The sequence below is a fragment of the Acomys minous genome, assembly GCF_964271855.1.
Source record: "Acomys minous genome assembly, chromosome: 10".
In the NCBI taxonomy this organism is placed as follows: Eukaryota; Metazoa; Chordata; class Mammalia; order Rodentia; family Muridae; genus Acomys; species Acomys minous.
Genome location: NC_140491.1, coordinates 61,511,944 through 61,533,979, shown reverse-complemented (window position 1 = coordinate 61,533,979; position 22,036 = coordinate 61,511,944). Strand labels below are relative to the sequence as shown.

At 52.8% G+C, this 22,036-nt stretch overlaps 1 protein-coding gene across 1 annotated transcript in view; it reads right to left on the bottom strand.

The window, feature by feature from the left end:
- Window positions 1-22,036, bottom strand: part of SARDH (sarcosine dehydrogenase) — a 62,290-nt gene that overhangs the window by 14,116 nt on the left and 26,138 nt on the right. The window contains exons 14-17 of the mRNA XM_084799133.1: window positions 19,496-19,634; window positions 17,675-17,788; window positions 12,889-13,036; window positions 8,632-8,725 (exon numbers count right to left, since the gene is read on the bottom strand). Coding sequence (XP_084655259.1) covers window positions 8,632-8,725; window positions 12,889-13,036; window positions 17,675-17,788; window positions 19,496-19,634 — 495 coding nt within the window. The remainder of the gene's footprint in view (window positions 1-8,631; window positions 8,726-12,888; window positions 13,037-17,674; window positions 17,789-19,495; window positions 19,635-22,036) is intronic.

The following is a 22,036-nucleotide window of genomic DNA, read 5'->3' as shown; positions in this document are numbered from 1 at the left end:
AGAGAAGTCCCTGTCCCCGTGCAGGGATGGTACCCCAGAGTTGTGCACTTCAGTGTATAGATGAGGCACTGCCAATAAGGGAGCAGCTTTTATGACGCAGTGACCCTGCTGTGAGGCGACGCTCTCCTGCCTGGCCTCATTTAGGACAAGGACTCAGGATCCAGGGTCTAACCAGTGTTCCTGATGCCAATGGCCTGTCAAGGACCAGAGTGGATTGCATGGCAAGCAGAGCCACAGTGGCCTTCTGGGCTCAGAGCCTTGGATGACAGAACGCAGCTGGTTGAGATTTGTTTCTAAAGAGGCCAGTATGAGGGCAGAACCCTTGGAAACCTGCACATCTGGGCCCAAATCATCACCATCCAGATCGGTCCAGAACCCTCCTCTTCTGGAAGGTTCTGGATGTCTGACTCTTCCTGGTCCTGAAGGTATCTGCAGGATTCCATTGGTTCCCAATGGTGAGAGGAGAATTCTGCACTACCCATGTTACTCAGGCCATGCAAGTGGTAACAGTTGCTCATTTCATCAGGTGCAAAAGATGTCACCTTATCCAGCCACCCAGCACCATGTCTGTCCTTGATGGAACCTCAGAAGGCCCCACAATAGTGGTCAGCTCAGTCCAGCAAGAACAAGGCAAGAACCAGGATTTACTAGCAAAGCTTCCAGGCCGGCAGCCCAGGCCTCTTCAGAGTGGGGGTTTGTCCATATCTGTTCCATTCTAGACAAAATCACTGACCCAGATACAAGTGTCAAACCCAGGGCAGGACAAGGCTCTGAACCCCAATTCCACAGTCACCCACCTTCAAGCATCCTTTTGGGTCAAAGACACAGTCCCAGGATCCTAATGTTTGGTAGTTCAGATACACTATCTAGCCCTCCTGGCAGTCAGACAACACAGGGCAGATGCCGGAAGGGCCGAGATCATAGGATGCCATGGGCGGAGCTTTGAATCAGAGACTGAATGTGACAACAGACCTTGTCTTTGAGCCTCAGCTCCTGAATCAGTAAAACTACAGATTAGTAGTCTTTGCCCCCACCCCCCAGGACTCACAGAAGGTTATCACAGACAATCATGCTGAAATATAGGCACGTAAGGAACTCAGAGAGGCCAAAGTCATTTGTTCAAAGCCTGATGACATCTATGGATACATGTGACCACGAAATTTTGGGAGGTAGAAGTTTTCTATAACCTTTACCAGTTCTCCTGGTGTAAATGTTAGCCAGCACGCTGCATCCAGATAACTAATGATTGAGCCCTCATCTTATTGACAACACTGGTTCTATAAGCTGGATTGGCCCCAAAGAGGCCTTGAAGACTTTGGTGGCAGAACAGGATTCAGCCTTATACTCCCAGATCCAAAATGAGAGCCCAACTCTGAAAGGCACATCTCTACTCTTGACTGGTGCTATTTTTGGTAAGAGAGTAGGATGTGGGATTTCAGCCCAAGGGTTGGGGGATTGGTTCCACATCAGACGCCTTGCTGAGCTTCTCGTCAGCTGTGGGAAGAGGTTCAGAATGGAGGAAGGCACACAGCCCAGCCTTGGCTGAAGCTTGAAGGTCATGTTGGTGCCAGGTCAGGGGAGGACAAGCCATTCCCGGGGACGCCCTGCCCACATGTCACTTAGAGAATGGGGGCTTGAGAAGATAGGCCCTGCCTGAGATCACACTGTCCCAGAGCAGTCTCACACTAGGTGCATCTTCCAAATGCAGTCATTCTTAAGTAAATGAGGAACAAACCCCCCAGAGGCCTGGAAGGAAGGACGCACAGAGGCCAGAGCAGGTAGAGCCTAAACCTGTGGAAGAGGGCAAGGAAGTTGCTAGTGAGCCTAGAGGAAGTTCCATTCAAACCCTCGGGAGATTGCCACGATGCTCCAGGTCTGAAAACATTGCCCATGGATGGCACCCATTCTAGTGCACTTGTCTGGCTTGGAGCCTCGTGGCAGGGGAGGTGAGGACAGAGTGACTCTCACGGTGATGAGTGTGCTTGCGGTGACGGTGCAGGTGCCACTGACAGTAGTGAAGGTAGTAGTTGGTGATATTGATGGCAACGTTGGTGGTAATGATGAAAGTTATGGTGGCCACGGTGACAAGAGTGGTAATGGTGTTGCTGGTGATAGCGATTGTGATGTTTGTGGTAGTGACGGTGGTAACAGTGGTGCTAATTATGAAAGTGACAGTGACAGTGGTAAAAGTAGTAAGGGTGATGGCGGTGGTGGTGATCAAGATGATGGTGATGATGAAAGTGATAAAAGCAGTGGTGATGATGATGGTGGTTACAGTGCTAGGGGTGGTGATGGCAGTGGCAGTGACAAAGATGGTGGGAATGGGATGGTGATAGAAATGGTAAAGGTGATGGTGGTGGTGCGTGTGGTGATGGCATTGGTAGTGATGATGGTGCCGGTGCTGATGCTGGTGGGATGAGAAAGATGATGGTGGTCATCATAATAACCAATATGTATCATGCTGGTGTTGGCAGTTAAGAATGGTAGCAATGATGAAGATGTTGGTGGCGGTGACGATGATAGTGACGGTGATGGTGCAGGTAGTGATAGTGATGGCAGTGGTGGTGGTAATGGTGACAGTGGTAGTGGTAAGGATGGTGGTGGTAATAGTGATGATGAAGATGATGGTAGTAGTGATAGTGATGTTGGTAGTGGTAGTAGAGGTGATAAAGATGTAGTAATAGTAATGGAGGTGGTGGTGACAGTGGCCATGGCAATGATAAAGGTGGTACTGGTGATTGCAGTGATGATGGTGTTGATAATAATGATTATGCTTACAGTAATGATGGTGAGAGTGTTGGTCATGGTGATGGGAAAATGACAGCAGTACAATGGTTCTGGTGGCAGTGATTGTGGCACTGGTGATGTAATGGTAATTTTGATGGTGGTGGTAGTAATGGTGATGGGATGGTATAATGTGGTGGTGGTGATGGGCACAGTGACTGTCTTCTAAATATAGGCATAAGCACACATACAGGCTGGGCGGTGGTGGCACACGCCTTTAATCCCAGCGCTCGGGAGGCAGAGGCAGGCATTTCGCTGTGAGTTCGAGGCCAGCCTGGTCTACAAAGTGAGTCCAGGACAATCAAGGCTACACAGAGAAACTCTGTCTCAAAAACAAAAAACAAGCAACAACAACAACAACAAAAAAGCATACATACAGTACTCAGCCCATACTGCTTGAAGTCTCTCCTAGAGTTGCTGGCCCTGGGGTCCATCCCTCTGACCTTAGGAGGGCCAGCCACTCCTCTGAGGCAATCCCTGTGCCTGCCAGCAGCTCTGGCCTGAGATCCCAAAACTCAAGCAGCCGGTAAAGATGTCTGCACACAGAGACAAGAGCAGTGGGTCACAGAAACCTGGAGAGAAAGGACGGATACCACTCTCTGTTCGTTCCCACCTCCGCACACACTGGGGTCACACGGGGTGACCCCACTTCATTCCAGCCAGGCCATGTTCCTACATTTTTCTGGCAGGCATTTTTGCCTCCACTGACAGCTTGAATAGTGGCAGGGAACACATGTCCAGGCTGCGGATGCCGTATCTTTCTTGGCTGCGTCCCGGAACCAGAGCATAACACTATACGGCTGTCTAAGGAAGGCTCAGAAGGTCCGTGCTGGCTTCATAGCACCAGTTTCTAGGCAGCTACACTCTGTGTGACTGCATCTTCACTGGTGCCTCGTAGTTTATCAAATGCACGCAGTGTGAGCCTGTTCTATCCTGAGCAAATGGAGCCATGGCAGTGACAAGCTAGGACTTCTTCTCTGCCAGGAAAGAAATCCAATTTCTTTCCTGATTCAAAATTAATTTTCAGAGGGAAATCGCTTTATTGTTATTCCTCATGATGCCTCCCAGCCTGGGGCTTGCTGGTTTCTTAAGAGGCCCCCCTCTCTGCTTGGCGGGGTGAGGGAGTAGGGGAGGAGCATGGGGGGGGGGGGGGAGGACTGCGTCCTCAGCCGAGGTGCCGAGAACACCATGTCTGACCCAGTCCTGGCTGAGCTGAGCCCTGGGAGACTCGCCGCCGGGAAAGCTCTTCCCCACTGGGGAATCTCGCTGGCCTTGAGGCAAATATTTGAGGAGCAAAGACAGCTGGTCTGTTGGCCACTGAGTGGACACTCACTTTCCCCAGCCTCCTTCTTTCTCTAGGAATCCAAAGACTGTAGGTGTCTGGCCCAGACGCAAGCATCTCAGAGAAGCAATGTTGCCAAAGTCAGTGACGTGTGGCTAGGCAGTCTCTGACCAGGTCCTGTCACGAGTGGAGCTTGGCAACCACAGCAGGGTCCTGGGCCTTGGTTCACGGGCCTGGGTCTGTGCAACTTGGCACTCACCAATGTCGTTGTTCATGTCTCTGCTGGACCTGGCATTTGCTGACTACGCAGACACACATTCCTCTCCTGCAGCTGGTGGGCCGGAAGCCAGCTGATCTATAAATACGTGGCCCGACTCCATGCTCTGGCCCCAGAGCCACCACATGCGGATGGACAGTTCATCAACACGGTTTTAAGCCAGCACAAGATATCACTTAGAATATGAAATTTCCCCCTGGATTCCAAGAGGATTCAGTATTTGGACAGATATGTCTAATGTTCCACAAAGCACTTTCAATGTTGTCTAGACTTTGTACTACAGCTCAGGAAACTGAGGCCCAAGAAGGCTGGTGCAAGACTGGAAGCTACTGTTGCCTCCCAGCTCTGAGGGTCAAGGCAGTGCAGAACTGTTGGCCTGTTCTGCCACATCATGTCTGGTCCAGCTCTCTGTCCCTTCCACCCACTTGCCTGTGAGCCCCACCTCTGGGGCCAGGGCAGTGGCCAGCCAGCCTCTGCACCTTCAAGGGCTACCAGAGGCTAATCTGTCACTCTTGTTGCTAATGAAGGGATGGGAAGGCTTAAGCCACCTAGGATACATGTCCTGAGCCACTCTGAGGGACGATTTTCTAGGTCAGCCCAAATCACAGCCCAGTCTTGTTCCCTTTGGCCTAACCCTCTTTCAGGCCCTTGGGAGAAGGTGGGGTCATCAGGACATGATTCCCTGGAGGGCACAGTCTTATGTGACCTCAGCCTGTGCCTGTACAAGCTGTGGTCATCAATTACCTGGCAAGCCCTGGCCTGTGAGGTCCTCCCAATCTGTGCAGCCATGACCTCGGAGGAAGAAGGACAAGAGAGGACAGCTGGCTGTGCTCAGGGACAGGCAGCAAATGTTTCTGGGTGGAGACTGAACCACACCGTGGCAGACCTTTCTTGTCATGTTATAGTAAATCGCATGCTATGAGACTGGCTCATCTTCTTGAGGAACCAGGCCCCAGGCTCGTGGCTGCTGACAGTTGGGCAGCGAGACATTAGCATCACCATGTTTAACTTCTCTTACCAAGACCCAGTTCTCCCTGTGAGTATTTCCAGGGACTCTCGGTCCATCATCCCCTGGGCAGTGGTGGCCATTCCCCTCTGCCCTGGACTGCAGCTGCAGGCTCCTTTGAGCCCGTGGGTGGAGATGCACTCACGGTGGGGAGGGGGGGCTGCACCTTTCTTCTCAACACTAGGTCTGGCCCAGTCCCCCAGGTGCTCCTAGCCAACACATCTGGAATTCATTCTAAAGCAGGGGAGGGGCTGCTGGGAGGGGGGCGGGGCAGAGGAAAGAAGCTGTACAGTAAGCATTACACTGTGGGTTCAGATGCAAACACTGGAACTCTCTGACGGTCCACAGTGAGGCCATATGTACATTACACCAGGGTGGACACTGGCCGTGACTGCCATGGCCTCAGCTTTGATGGGGCATCGTCCACATCTGGCCTCAAAGCCACAGGCCTGACAGCCCCATTGTGTGACCAGCTAGTAGAAATGGGGCCCAGGGTCTTCCCGTGTTGAGTCATGTAACATCTTCCCCTAGGCAGAGCTCAGGGATCTGTAGGACTCTGGCCAGCTTGCTGCACATCTAGTCTCCCCAAGGCAAGAACCTTGATCTTGAGAGCACTGTCTTCTCCTAGCCTACCAGATCTAGGACAGCACTGGAAAGGGCCATGGCCAAGAATAACTGGGTAGGGCAGGCTATGTCTCTTGTATGTCTGACTCAGTGGGATTGGTTATCGGTTCCTCTCTCAGGACAGGAATCATAGCAGCATGTGCAAGGATGTCTTCCACTAGGCTGCTACCTATGTTTGACATGGGTACCACTGAGGCAGGGGAGTGGGCACAGGCTCTCGTATGTTGCAAAGAACAAGCGTAGGTTGCCACGCTGCCAGAGAACAAAGCAACGTGCAGACCGTGGCCAATGCGCAGAGAGCAGCCCTGGCACGGTTACAGACAGGCAGATGTTGTGATGGAGCAGACACAGCAGCCTCCAGGGGTGAAGGGATGAGCTTTCTTGAATTTTCTCATGTTTTACAACACATTCAAGGGTCGGGTGACATGTGCTGATCAGCATGTCTCAGCCACATGGAGAAGGCCATCCTTACCTAACCATGCCACGGGCTCTGGACCATGACCTACTGCAGGGCTGAGAGAAGCAACTCCCGGTGAGGTCAAAGGTCATGTCCTAAGAGTGTGCTGCACAAGTGGAGTCTGGCTTGGGCTCGGTACCCAGCTTAGCTGGAAACAGAATGATAGATTTTGGGGTGTTTTTTCTTTCTTCCTTCTGTTTTTGTTCGTTTTGTTTTGGTTTTATAATTCTGGGGTTGAACCTGTGGTTTCACCCTTATTAGACAAGCACCCTACCACTGAGCTCTCTTTTTACTTGTTATTTCGAGGCAAGATCTTACTATGTTGGCCAGGCTGGCCTTGAACTTTCAATTCTTCTGCATAGCTGAGATAACAGGCCTATGCCAGTTGGCCAGGCTATGAGCATTATCTCATACATATTTTATGCCACCATAAGTCAGCCTGGCAGGAGACACAAGTAGACAGTGAGGACATCCCCCAAAACAGACGCCTACTTTGGGCTTGGCCTGCCCGTGACTCCAGGCAGTGTGAGCTGTGTGTCAGCTCAGCCTGGACCCTGGCCTAATCCCCAAGCCCCAGGTGAAGATTCCCAGGAGGGCTGGGAGATGGCCATAGCCAGGAGAGAGTCCCATGGGAGGCAGCAGCTGGAGTGGGGAAGCCCATGGCACTCCCCTCACCCCATGGTGGTCCTGCTAGCGGGGGGGGGGGGAGGATACTGATCTTGACAGGACAGAATATGTTCCTACCCACACAGATGCCTCCAGGATGCCCCCATGAACAACCCAAGCTAGAGTCTGCAGTCCTAGAGGCTGCCGTATCCTAGGTTTGCACCGTACCACTCTCTCAGAGTACCTGCCCTCTCTGGTCCCAGCAAACAGCTCTGCACTAATGAGGCAGGAAACCAGCTAGACGGAACCCCCACCCCACTTCCTGAGGGGAGGTGGAGTGCGGCCCACGTGGCTGCCTTTATCACCCGCTCTCTCTGGCAGCATCCTCTCGAGCACTCAACGCCACTTTGTTGATTTGCTGACAGGTCCCAGCCTGGTCCCAGGATGTCTGGCCCCTCTGTGGGCAGGAATCTCCAACTGATATTCCTCCATTCTCTCCCCCACAAAAACCTAGAGACGGCCAAGTAGAGAGGACAGTACATGCCCAACTGTGTCCCTGCCCTCCTGCGGGCAACGTGTGTGTCACCAACATAGAGCTTTGTTCTTTGGAGACTCATTTGAGCAGTCTGGGCAAGAGATCCAGATTCTCTGAACTTAGTTTAGGGCAGGAACCCCTCACTCGGCACAGTCTGAGGCCACTGCAGAGCAGCAGGAGATAAATGGTCCAAGATGACCTCAGTGGGCAAGCCAGCCTTGTCAGGACGCAATTCCCATAGTCACCACTAGGAAGTGCTGCTGGTCTCTATGCGCGGAGGCCAGGGCCTCTCATCCCCAGTGAGAGGGGATAATAGCACTTGGTGTATGGCACCATTAACCTCTCCCTCAGCCTTGAGGAGCCCAGGTGCAAATCACAATGTGAATTTTCCAACCAGGAGACTGAGGCTCAGGACATGGAGGGGCCAGGTAGGAGCTAGGGCCCAGATTCCCTCCCCAGGGTCTCCTAGGGAGCCCTTGAAGTCCAGGGGAGCCTGTTGAAGATCCATACCCTTGGAAGAGCTGGGCTTTGGCGCTTGGCGTTGGATTTCTAGAAACTAAAGCGGAGGTATGTTGGGGGTCTGGCCGGGCTCCCCCACCTCTACAATACCAGGGTGATCTGATGGCAAGGAATGAGGAATAGCCTCCCCAGGGGGATGTGGGAACCTGCAAAGAGCTGTCAGCTGTCCCCAGCCATGTTGTTTCTAAGGGATGCGGAGAGGCAGCAGTCACTGGCCTAGAGGGACAGCCTATGCAGCTTTGGGGGAAGGGCACAAAGGCACCTGTGCAAGCAACAATGGCTCTCCCCAGATGAGACCGGCACAGGCCAGGCACCAAGTGGACTACAGATGGCACAGCATCTTGACCCCTGTCATGCCTCCACGAGCTGCCCTTCAGGGTCAGGCTGGCTGCTGTCGTCTCTGACTAACATTGGGAGTTGAGGCCCAGGGAGACAAAGAGACTTGTCTGAAGGTGCTGTGCTTCCAGGCCCACCCTGCCTTTGCTACAAGTTGCTGCCACCACACTCCAGACCTCATAGGCCAGTGGCCACTGCTACCTACCAGGTGCCCAGCGGCTCTCACCAGCTGGTGGGTGGAGAAGGGGAAAGCCTCATTGCTCAGGTCAGCATCGAGCACGTCCTGGAGAATGGCACGGCTGTGAACAAGGATAGGGTGGTCAGTCAGCAAGTCACACAACCTCAAGTGTTCCTGGCCAGGGCCAGGAAGGCAGTGGGAGCAATGCCAAAGAGGAGGACAACAAACAATATTTATCTAGTCAACCGGGTAGGTACGGGCCACAAGTGCTACCGTGTCAGGAAGCCTTTCCTATGGGCTGTCTGGGAGGCCAGGCTACAGACGGGCTCTGCTCTCAGGAGGGTATAGAGTTCTCCAACCAGCTTGGATCCCACCTGAGTCACCATGGCGGTCACTGAGAGAAATTGGCAGTGGCGAAAGCCAAAGTTCAAGCTGTAGTGAGTAGGCAGGACCCAGAAGGAGAGGACCAGGAGAGTACAGCAGCAGCAGCACCGCCACCCACCACCAAGGCCACGGCCACGGCCACCGCCGCTGCCATGGCCACAGCCACCGCCACCTGGTGCATCCTCCAACCAAACCCAAGATTTCCACCCGCAGTGAGTCTCAGCCTCACAGGTGTCACCGGATGGTAGAAAGATTGCATAGAGTCCCATTCTTCTGGTGGACATGACCTTCCTAAGGACGGGTCATTGCCAGTGTTCATGGCTGGGATATCCCCGTAGCATGGGACTCACTGTCCCCAAACTGTGTCACATCACAGTGGCTCATACTGTCATGTCCATTGCTTCCCTGAGCTACAGGATGGTTCATACTTGTCACTCTGCACTGTGTCACTCAGGCACATTCTACTGCACTCCTCCCTGGCCTCACTCAGCCAGTCTCCCTCTTCCTCCTCTCTACTCTGCTGCAGCCCAGCTCAGGCCCTCCAGCTACAAAATATACAAAATCTTACAGGCCCATGCCCCCTCAAGCTTGCCTACCACCAAGGCCACGTGCCTTCTCCCAGGTCACTCTCCTGTGTCCCTCCACCTTCCCACCCTGGTCCCTGTCACATTTGACCCTCTGTCACACTTCAGCTCTTGACTCATCCAGCAGTCTCCTCCCATAGGCAGTGCCCCTAGATGCTCTCTCCTGGGGTCCCATGGGGGTCCCTGTGTGACTACAGAGGTGTCTGCCATTTTCTCTCCCTTTGCTGCACCCAGCCCTCTAAGCAAGGGGCTCCGTACCAACAGGACCCTATGCCACCTACTGCTTGGCACACAATTATCTGCTGAGTGGTACCAGTTGCAAGCAGCTGGGCTCGACACAGGCAGAGGAGCAAGTACCCTAGGACTAGAAACATCCCCACTTCTACCCCCTCAGGGGTCCCAGAGGGCTGCAGCAAGTGCTCAGAAGTGCAGCCAGCCCCAATCCCCACCCCACAGAGCTGGGAGCTACCACCCACGCCTGCCTGAGGTGCTCAGCCGCTGCCTTCTGCCAAGATCCTTATGTAACCCTAGCCCCACGTGATGCTAGCCCTAGAGGTTCAGCTCGGCTCTGTTGCCTCCAGACCTCCCAAAACCCAGGCTCCCAAAGCCCCTGGGAAGCCACATAGCAGAGAGGTAGCCTGGCTGAGTTGTCTTCCTAGTGGGGCATAGATGCTACAGATGACCCCTAATGGGGGGCTTGAAGGACTGACCAAGGCTGGGGTGCCAGCACCAGGGGACACCCACTCAGATCTGACAAGGCTGCTGTCCTTCCTTGGAGAAGATCAGGTGGCCCTGAGGAAAGTGGCCACCTGGAGTCCTAGGGGCAAGTCCCAGTCTCTCACGTACTTCAGCCTTGACTGCTCAGTGAAGACGTAGACAACCCTCACAGAACCACAAGAACATGTGTCTAGCGCCTGGGACCCATGCTGACCACTGTGGCCCTCCCGCATAGCTCAGTGTGTCCCCAGAAACTACACGAACTGTAGTTTGAACTGAATGAAGCTCACTAAATTGGAAAACTCAGCTGCCAAAGGGGTCAAGAGCCAAGTAAGACCCTCAGCTACAGGGTCTGGCTCCACAAAGTGCTTCTGAGTCGCAACTCACACAGTACCTCCCATGAGACAGGTGCTGTGCTAAGTGCTCCCCACACAGCTTAGTAACTGGGCTGGTTTGTCCCAGTGCCCTTACTACTCGTGGGAAACAGGTGAGCCTTCTGGAAGAGGCGAGGAAGAGGCAGGAAGGAGAGCTGCCAGCCTGGAGGCTGCGGTGCAGCTGTCCCCTGGGGCTGCACCGATCAGACTGCCTGGGATCCTCACTTCTTCCCTCCCTCCTCAACCGTTGGCCCTCCCTCAGTCTAAAAATAGCCGGTCCCTGGCCAAGGTCACCATGCAATGAAGCTGGTGTCTCCTGAAGGTCAGGCAGCACCTCTAGTGCAACAGGTGGAATTCTGCTCCTTCCAGTTGACATATGGGTTCCCCCCACCAATGGGGGGGGAATGGGTATTAGAAGCCTGCAGCACCACTGGACCCTGCAGCCTGATGCGGATCAAATCCTCTAAATGCTTGAATAAATGGTTTCCATGTCCCCATGTGGCAGCCTCGCAGTGCTGGCCTCACCACCTGCCCCTCCCTCTTCCTGGCCTCTTGAAACAGAACCTCAGCCAGCTGTCCCTGAAAGGTGCTCAGCAGAGGTTATGACCTGGTGCCCCTCCTGCTCTCAGAACAGTAGGCAGGATCTGGACTCAGCCAGAAGTCACTGGTTTGGCCAACCCCAAGGTGTCGGAAGATGGATACCACAGCAGGGTATCCGGATAGAAGAGCGGTCACCATATAACCAATTTTGTCATACCTATCCATTGGGGGGTCCTGGAAGCCCCTCCCCCAAGGCTCCCTCCTGTCCTGACTCTTTCTCCTCCCCTTTGTCTAATATGCCACTTGCAATCTATGCGCAGAGGCTCCATCAAGCACAAGGATGCCTCTCTGGGCCCAGCACGTGGCAGGCCCTGATGGCCACCAAGGAACATCAGCTAATCCTGGTGCAGCTTCTCATGAGGGTTTTTGACTCGGTGGCTAGGGTGGTGCTGAGGGATGAGAAGACCTGATAGGTCAATGGGTTTCCCATATCCTTCATCCTCAGCTCCCCAAAACTGTGTGGTCCCAGCAAATGTCCCTCCTCTGTCATAAGAAAAGAGCATTCACAAGCACCTGCGGTGGTTAACCTTCTTGGACTGAGGGGCACCCAGAAGATTAGGAGGGAGAACCTCCAAGTGTTATCCGTGGCACTGTTCCAGAGACCTGCTCTGAATGTGGATGGCATGGGCACCAGATGGAATAAAGATACAAAAAACAAGAATATAAGCTTTTGTCACATGGCCTCCCCCACCCTTCCTTCCCCCTCTCCTCTCTATTTCCTCCCTTCTCTTTCTCTCCTCTTCCCTCTTTCTGGTCTTCTCCCACCTCTTCCCCCCCCCCCCAGTTCTCCCCTTCTATCCTCTCCTCCCTGCTCCCCCTCCCTCCCTTTGAACTTGTCTGTCTCCTTCTCTCCCTCCCTCCTTGCTCCCTTTGAACCTGTGACTAAAAAAAAAAAAAACCAAAAACCAAAAAACAAAACCTTCCTCCCTAAGGTAATTGCTTTCTAGATACTTAACAGAGCACCGACCACACCCCCGAACCCCGTCCCCAACAGGTCTTCCAGCAGCATCAGGAGTGGAGGCCAGGCCAGCTGGGACTCCACAGCGGCCTGTATTTGGTTAGTGGCTATGCACAAGGCCTTCTTTCTTCCTTCCTGTTTCCCCCATCCTGCCCCTTCCCCCAATGCTCTACTAGAGTAGTCTTTCCTAGGCACACGCACACCTGTCACACATCCTTGTGCCTAAGACCCTCAGCATCACCAGGGGTCCTCATGGGATCCTGATTGCTCCTGCAACAAGGCTAGTTAGAGTGTTTGGATGGTGGACAGCCATGTTTGGCATTCAGAGAAAACCTGGTGGCTTCTCCCCAGCTCTCTATTTATAAATGGGAGTGGGTCCACCCCCTGGCCTGGCTCTGCCCACTTTGGGGATGCAGAACCATAGCAGCCAGAGACTCCAGGGGGTCCTCATAGAACCCAAGGCTATAAGTCAAGCTGACTCTGGTCCAGGGCTGACCTAAACCTGACTTTGAAAACTTCTCAGTCCATTGCAGCATCCCAAGTTGTCAGAGAACCCATTGGTCAGATGAGTGATTCTGTTCACAAAACAGGCTGGAGGGCCTGGGGCCTGTGTGCACCTCATGTGTCACCCAGGCAACCCAGGGATCCGGTCCTTGTCCTTTCTCACCTGGCTGGGCCCTGGATACTGAGCATGCCCAGATCTTCTGAGCTATCTATAAGCTGGCACCGGAATTCCTGGTCTTGCAGCACCGTGGTTATGTGGGACCAGTTGTGTTGGGCCACAGCGCCACCCACGGCCAGGTAGTAGCCATCCCCTGGAGGAGAAGCACCAGGGTTAGAACAAGACCCCAGAGAGCATAGTGGGGGTGAGCCTCGCATACCCCAGACTTGTATTGAAGAAAGGGCATAGCTTGGTTCCTGCGATGGGCAGTGTCAAGGGCTTCTGCCTGCTTCTCAGAAAAGGGGTTAAGACAGGTGCCTTCCATTCTGGGAGGTTCCATCCAGTCTCAGCCACTAAGGCAAAGTGGTCTCAGACAAATATCTGCCCCTCTCTTGTGTCCTTTCTAGTCCCGCCACTTTCCTTGGAGGAAAAGGGGAGGAGGAGCAAGGACTCACACCCTTGGGCTCCCTGCCTCTGCCATTCTAAAGCTCACTGGGCTTCGTGATGGGAGAGTTAGAAGTGACAGTCCCAGTCCCCTCAGCATGGCTGATCGAGATGGTCAATCTGTCAAGGCCTAAAATCACCAGAAGCCAAGCCTCTGAGCATGTCTGAGGGGGAGCTGTGGATTCAGGTCATCAAGGTAAGAAGACCCACCTTGTCTGTGGGTAAACCATGGACTGGGATACTAGACCAAATAAAAAAGACAGTGAGCTGAGCACGGGCATTCATCTCTCTACTTCCTCAGTATGGACACAGCATGGCCAGTCTTCTCAAGGTCTTCCCACCACATTTCCCCCACTGCGCCCTCACACCTATCTACTGGGGGTCCTGGCAGCCCTTTCTCCGCAGTGTATCTTCCCCTCCCCCAAGGCTCCCTCCTGCCGGGTCTTTCTCCTCCCCTCTAACATGTCACTTACAGCCTACACGCAGGGGCTCCACCAAGCACAGGGGTGGTAAGCCCCTCCTTCCTCAAGGTGCTATTGTCACAGCAAGGAGAGAAGTGGTCACAAAAAGAGATAAAGGTCCCAAGAGGACATGTTTGGTGAGTAGGTAAAACCTACTGTCTCTATAGCCATGGGCATCCACAGAGCGCTGGCCCCAGGCCTCCACCTTCAGACACCAGCTCACCTCAGCCAGGCATTCTGGGAAATCACTATGTCAGAGCTTAGTGACCTTGGGCAACTCTGCGGCCTTGGACCTGGTAAGCAAGGTCCCCTCTGTGATTCAGGGCTCTCATAAGTGTCTGTCACTGGCGAAGATGCTATGGCCTGCTGGAGTCCGGTATCCCTGAATCATCTACTGCCTTTACCAGCCCCTGGGCTTGGGGGTGGGGAGCCTGGCACAGGGGAGGCAGGTTGGGAGGCCTCTCATCTTTCTGACCTCCTTCTTCACCGACTCCCACAAGGCTCCTCTGTGTCACGGGCTCTAGAGCCACTTGTGCCTGGTCATTCGCTTAGGGCACGGATGCAACTGTGATCTCTTTATAGGGCAGCTGAGAGAAGGCAGAGCCACTGCAGACACAGGAAGCAGGGCTTGGGAGGCAGAAAGGCAATCTGTACACACTGTGCTCCCCATCTTCTTCAGGGGTCCCCTCCCACTTGAGGCTCGAGGTTCTCCTAGCTTGGGTGCCACTTTCCTTGGAGGAAAAGGGGAGGAGGAGCCAGGACTCACACCTAGGCAGGCTCAGCCCCTACCCAGGACCATGCCTGTAACAGAACTAGCTAGGCCGCAGCCTGGAAGATGGAGAGGCCTGAGAACATCCCTAGTCGGACTGCGCCCCTGACCTGTGAGTATGGGGCCGGCCACACCTATGGCTGGAACACTGGCACCTGGACGGTGGACAGCAAAGACGGAGAGCCTTGCTCTCTCTTGAGAACACTGGCTGGGTCCATCCTGGAGCCAGGGTGACCTAGCGGCCCTGTCCAAAAGCCTCATGCTAGTGAGTCTTCATTCCTTCACTCGGGGTTTAGCCTCACTGCCATGCCAGCTACAAAAGGAGCAGAAGATGCATCCAGGGAGCCATGGAGCCTAGCAGCCTTCTCCTTCCTCCAGACTAGCCTTGGACTCCCCCTGACCTTGTCCTTGTGTTTTGTGACACCTTGCCTGTTATTCCAGATCCATGCCAAAAGGCCTCGGCCTCCAGGAAGCCTCTTGCACAGAAGAGCCTCTTGGCATCGTGATCTCATGCTTCCTTTGCCTCTACATCCCATGTGCACCCCAAGTGTCCCCAGCCCCTGGCACATTATCACTGGTACTGTCAGCCTACCCTGTCACATCTCATGGTCCTTAGGGCCACCCAAGCTCTCCCAGAGCCCTTGGAATCCTTGCAGCCTTGTAGCTGCTCCCTGTGGGACTTGGCTCTATCGAGCCGTACCTTGATCCTGCCCAATCCGCTCCCTTATTTGCTCATCCTCACCTCCATTCCCAGGTGGTGTCATCTGCTGGGACCCCTCCAAATCCCCACTCCGCAGAACGCTATAGGACTCTGAATCTATGACAACCAAGCCAGGCCCTGTACCTGTCCCACTACCCAGTCTCCTCACACCAGTGATACAGTCTGAAGAGTGTCCTCTGAGCCATGGGTGGGTAGAAGGGCTGCTTCCTCAAATCTGAGGAAGACTCCTCACAGGACACACACACATCCATGGAAGGATGCAGTCTTGGGAGGCACATGGCTGTGGCCAGCCACTGCGCTATCTGCAGTGTGCTGATGTTCAATTTTCCGAGTCTCTCTATTTTCACTTGTATAATTGGGGGGGGGGACAAGGAGGTAGAGATGGAGGGAGAGAAAAGGAGAGAGGGGAAGAGGGAGAAGGAGAGAGAGCAAAAGGCTTCCTGGTCCCTGGCTGGAGTTGCCAGAAGATTTTTGAATTTTGGACAGTGTCCTCAACCCCAGGCCAAACACTATTCTGCCATGATACCTCCCCCTGTCCCCCCCATCTCCCTGCATACTCCTGCCCCCATTCTGTGACCAGCCTGAATCCCCAGCCAAGCAGCTTGGGAGTGATGTGCTTGCTTGCCATGGGCACCCATGGCAAGCAGGGTTCTGGACATGTGAAGGGCAGCTCCACATGAGCCGAGGGGCAGAGTGTCGCCCCGGGCTCTCTCCACCACTTCCAGGTGTGGAGTGAGCATCGTGGGTGGCAGGTCTTGTATGGCGTTCTCATTATGTCGCTGTGTTTCCGACAAGCAAGAACACCTTTTATAATATTAAGAAAGATGAATAAAGATAATTTAAAATTGCCTCCAAGATTGACAGCTGCTTAGTACACAGCCTTGATCATATGCAAATTGTCACATTCTCTTGACTTACTGAAGCTCTGAGTCACATGCATAATTAAGACGCATATTAAATATATACGTACTTAATGCGATGCATATTATTCATCACAGGACCTGTGTCAGTACAGGAGCTGCTTCTCTACTGTTTTGGGGGTGTCCCCAGGATCCACAGCCTCGAGGGCATGGGGCTCACTGGTCATGCCCCCTGGGTATAGGCCTCTTGCAAGCACTCAGCCCCAGGAAGTGTGCACAGGGTGGGAGGTACAAGATAATATGTCACAAAGCTCTTTCTTGACAGCTTCCAGCAAGGTGAGGAAACTGAGGCTGGGGAGACTGCAGTTGATCTCCTACCCCTTCTTTGCTTTTACTCCCTGTAGCAGCTGGAGGGGAAGTGGGTTCCCCAGTCCCCATTTCAAAAATGGGGAAACTGAGGCTCAAAGAGCAAAGGTCTCAGAACTTAAAAATTACAGGGAAAAAAAAAGAGTAGTGAGGGTGTGAGGTGTGGTGTCGTGTGATACGGCCCTTGGTGAGAATGTGCTTGACCCTAGGACAAAACAAAAACAACAATATAAAACAAAACAAAAACAAGAATCAGAACTCCAGCTGTAGCACCCACATAGATAAGGGGACTAGCTCCTTAGTGGGCACCCTCCTCTTGCCCTCTGTTCATGTCCAGACTGGGGCTTAGACCTTGGGGTGGCGGTGGGGTTCACTGAGTCCCTCTAAGACACAGAAGGAAGAGCTAGGAAGTAGCCAGGTGTCCATACAGGACAGCACTGCCCACTGTCACCTTCTTGGATGGCAGCCCAGAGAGCCACACAGTTGGCACCTCCTCACTGCAAACCACCCTTTCAGGAGTATGGATGTCCTTCCTTGAAAAGGACAAGCCTGCTCTTTCTTCTCTCCTGCTGGTAGAGCTGCCCCTGTGGAAGCTGACAGGTAGGAGGACCCAGGGTTGGGGTGGCAGGAGGCAGCCTTGTCTAGACGTAACAGCTGAGCTTGTGCAAACAGGACTAAAATGCTGAGCTGTCATTGGGGCTGTGCAAGGAGAAGCGGAAGGACACAGAGGCCATCCAGGTGCCGATGTGGGCGCTGAGCCAAGCACCAGGGGGTCCTCCCAGGCCTGAGACTGGCAACGGCTCACAAACTGGGACTATCTCGGATGCCAGGGTGGAAAGAGAGTAAACTCTGAGTGAGAGATGTGGCCTTTGCTAGCCTGGGCAGCCGGGCTGAGCGCACCCACGCCAAGGCTGCTCCAACATGCCACAGCACCAACAGGTTCAAAGGCATAATTACAGAGCACTCACAGCAGCAGCAAGGCTGCCTGGGCACAGCCTGCATTTAGCCTGAAATGAAACCGCTAATCTCCAAGTCCTGACCACGAGTGGACATGACAGGTAGTTATATAGCTGTCCTGGATAACCCTGCCTGACCTTCTGGCCAGCAATGACTTGCCAGTCCTCTGAGCAGGTCACATCGGTGCAAGTGCTGCTTCTCACAACAACCTTACCTTCAAAGGCAGGGGCCAAGGGACTGGCCTGGGCACCAGGGGCCAGGCGGCTAACGGTCAGGTCGCTCTCGGTGCCTCCCCGATGGTTCAGCATGCACGTGTACACCGTTGAGCCTGGCAACAAGGACCAGGTGTGAGCCCCCACCAAAGCTTGCTCCTCCTCAGAGCCTAGAGGACCCCCATGTGGCAGGTCTCCTTCGTAAAACCTCCCGTCCTGTGACCATTTCAACTGACCAGATTATTCAAGAGGTCATCCATGGTTGTCATCTGGGGAGGGGTTTCTGTGAAAATGCTTGCCTGGCTCCTCCCTCCTCCCCACCCTCATTGTCCACAGCAGTGTGCCTGACATGGCAGAATCAGTATCTATGGGACAAGCGATCATGCGGATGAACAGTGATCAGGTAGAGGAATGGATGAGGTGAATGGGGAGAGTGGAAGGGTGGGTACCTGGGGGTGAGCAGGTGGATGGAGAAAAGGATGGTAGGAAGAGACAGAAGCCAGCTGGTGGGCACCTGGGGGTGAGCAGGTGGATGGAGAAAAGGATGGTAGGAAGAGACAGAAGCCAGCTGGTGGGCACCTGGGGGTGAGCAGGTGGATGGAGAAAAGGATGGTAGGAAGAGACAGAAGCCAGCTGGTGAGCACCTGCGGGTGAGCAGGTGGGTGGAGCTGATGGGACTGGTTGGCTGCTGACTGGCTGCACCCAGGGTGTCATGTTAGGGCTTTGACTCCAAGGACTTGTGGGCGAGCCCTTATTTGGAGGTAGGGTCTTTATAACCCTTGTGAGGCGAGGTCATTCAGATGAGCACCCGTCCAATAGGACTGTTTACAAAAGGAGGAAAGTAAAGGCCTGCGGAGATGACTCAGCACGTTTAATCCACAGGATCCATGTGAAAAAGCCAAGCTTGGTGGTTCACACGTGGAATTTTAGTGCTGGGAAGGCAGAGATGGGAGGGTCCCTGAGGTTCACTGGCTGGCCAGCCTAGCCTACCTGATAAGCTCCAGGTCAATGAGAGCCACTCTTTCTCTCTCTCTCTCTCTCAAAAAAAAAAAAAAAGGATGGTTCCTGGGATGACACCCAAGGCTGCCCTCTGACCTCCACATGCGTGTGCATATATATGCACCCACATACACAGGCATGCGTACAAGAAGAAAAGATGGAGGGTGCATCATGTGGCACCAGAGGCATAGATGGGTGAAACAGCTGCAACCAAAGCCAATGTTCCCAGCCTCCACCAGGCTGGAGCACAAACCCCACTCATAATCTTGGAGCAAAGGCGATTAGCCAGCGCCATGCTTCTGACCTCTGGCCTGCAGGATCAGGAGACAATCCGAATCTTATTTGAAAACGCTCAGCTTGTGGGACTTGTTACAACAGCTACGAAAAAGGAATAAAGATGAGGCTGGGTGGGTGGGTGAGTAAGACAGTGGGTAGGTGGTGACAAAAAATATGATTATCTCAAATATTTCATGGGCTACACCATAACAAAAATTGTTCATTATTTACTCAAGATTAAATTTTAACTAAGCATTATGGATTTTTAATTCTGGCAACCACACAGAGAAAGCACCTCGTGGTGGGGGAAAAGTGACTGGGCTCAAGTGCCAAGAGGAACTGCTGATCCCTTTCATCTGCAAAGAAAGAAGGATCCAGAAAGGATGAAGTGATGGAGAAGGGGAGACCCTGGGGTTGGGGGTTATATGAGGCATAGAGGGCCAGGCAGCAGACGGGGAGACCCCGGGGAAGACCAGCAGGCCCCGAGTCGGCTCCCTCATCCCTGTGTCCATGGAGGAGATGGCTCCTTCCCACCCTGGGTCCAGTACCTGGGGGTCGGTTGACGTCTGCTGAGAAGAGCCAGTCAGCAGCCTTCCTGGCATCCGCCCCCAGCAGGTAGAACTTGCCAAAGTAAGACATGTTGAATACGGCAGCAGCTCCTCTGCAGGCCAGACATTCCTTCCGGATCTGAAAGGCCCAGTGGAGGAAAGTCCTTTCAGGGTGCCGCCCCTGGGGACATGGGGCTGGGCCTTTCCTGACACCCCTGTTCAGAGCCTCCCTACCACTACCCTCCCAGCCTCCCCAACATCTTAGCTCAGGGGCCACTGGGCAGCAAGCCATAAATAGGCTCTGCCATTCAAAAGAACTGTCATAAAACCCAACACCACGGCACAGGCCTGTCACCCCAGAATAAGGGAGGTAGAGGCAGGAGGACCAGAAGTTCAAGCTAGTGACCCAACTCAAGAAAAACTAAACTAAACACACAACAAGCGGAAGAAAAGATGGCCAACAGTGCAAAACCCACTACATTCCTGTGTGTTAACATGGAGCAATCTAAAGAGAAACCAGGAAAACAATTTTGCTTTGCTCCCAAAGCAAAAACATACCTATAAGTAAGCTTGATAACAGAAATGCAAAATTCATATTATAAAAAGTTTGAAATAGGGGTGAGGGGCAGCTAGAGAGATGGCTTAGCACATAAGAGCACTGGCTGCTCTTCCAGACGATTTCAGTTCAATTCCCAGCACCTACATGGCAGTTCACAACTGCCTGTAACTCCAGTTCCAGGGGATCTGACACCCTCATATAGACATACATGAAGGCAAAACAGCAATGCACATGAAATGTAAAATAAATTAAAAAGTTAAAAAGTATGTGTGTACATGTGTGCAGGCACGTGTGGATGTATGTGTGAAGACCATGGATGCTATCTGATGTTTTCCTCGATTGCTCTCCATGTTACTTTTTGAGGCAGGGTCTCTCACTAACCCTGAAGCTTGCTGATTGGCTAGAGGGGCTTGGCCAGTCTCCTTCTGCCTCTGCCTCTCCTGTCCCTGGCCTTTTATGTCCAGTCTGAGAATCTGAACTCTTTTCCTCCTTCTTACATAACAAGCCCTTTACTGACTGAACCATCTCCTCAGGCCCTATGAAGAATGTTTTTGAAAAATAATAATAATAATAATGACCAAAACTAATGGAAAGACACCAAAGTTTGTGAGACGGGAGCTATGCTGTTGGTGAGGTTGATCTATAGCTCTGGCTCAGTCCCTACCGCAGCCTCAGCTGGGTCCTTTGCAGAAGGGTAGTGGACCCCGAAATTCACATTCAATTTCAAGGGGCCAGAATATCCTAAACAATCTTTAGAAAAAAGAACCAAGTCAACGTGGTCACACTTCCTGATTCCAGCACTTGCTGGGGCAGGGGGAGGGGAGGCTGCAGTGGGGGTGGGGGATTACAGTAGACAAAACAGTGTTGGGCTGAGCTAGGAGTTGAGATATGGACTAACGGGGTGGAGAGCAGAGTCTGGAAATCACACTGAGGATGTTGATGGAGAGTGGTTTTTAAGAAGGACCCTAGGAGAATTCCATGGGGGTAGAGTCATCTCAGAAAAATGGATGCCCACATGCAAAAGAATGACGTCTAGAGACTTCCTCATACCTCACCCAAGACTCCAGACAAAAATGGGCTGTAGACACAAGCGCTAATGACAAACCCTTGGAAGAAAACACAAAGCTATGTGTTTGTGGCCCCAGCCAGCTCTTAGACATGATGGTGAAGGCATAGATCAACACAAGGCTAAGAGAGATTAATTGGACATCATCAAAACTTTATACAGTTATACAATAGAGCAACACAAGGCTAAGAGAGATTAATTGGACATCATCAAAACATTATACAGTTATACAATAGAGCAACACAAGGCTAAGAGAGATTAATTGGACATCATCAAAATGTTATACAGTTATACAATAGAGTTTGTATTGCAACGTAACGACAGCGAACACAGAGTGGGAGAAATCTGTATGCTATACATCAAACCAGGGGCTTGTATCCAGAATATGCATTTATTTTAGGCTTGGTATGTGTGTCTGGTGCATGTGGGTCTTGATCTATCCGTTTCCTTTTTTTTTCTTGATTCTATGTGGGGGATGGAGCGGGGGTGGGGGTGACTCCTGGTGACTGTGGATTTTCCTTGTGGGGAGATGAGGCTGCCCCAAGAACTCTCTGAGAAAGTGAATGGAAAGTTTTCAATCGATGAAATGTGTGCCATGGAAATTATACCTCAATAAAGCTGTTAATGATGAAAAAAAAAAAACTACACACTGCTCACTGCCTCCTCCTAGCCGCTGATCAGCTGTGCCAACATTGCTTTCATGACTGAGGGTACAGATGAGTGTGGGAGCAGCTGCCATAGGCTGAACAGCCAGTTTGTGTCTGGCCTGTCCTGACCCATCAACCAATGACATAGCTGCTATCAACTCTTAGTATCCCCAGGGCTCTAGAGTCAAGAGCAGCACAGTGAAAAGCCACAGAAATGCTCCCACATGGCCACAGAGAGCTCCTCACCACAAGGGTGACAGTGGAAGTCT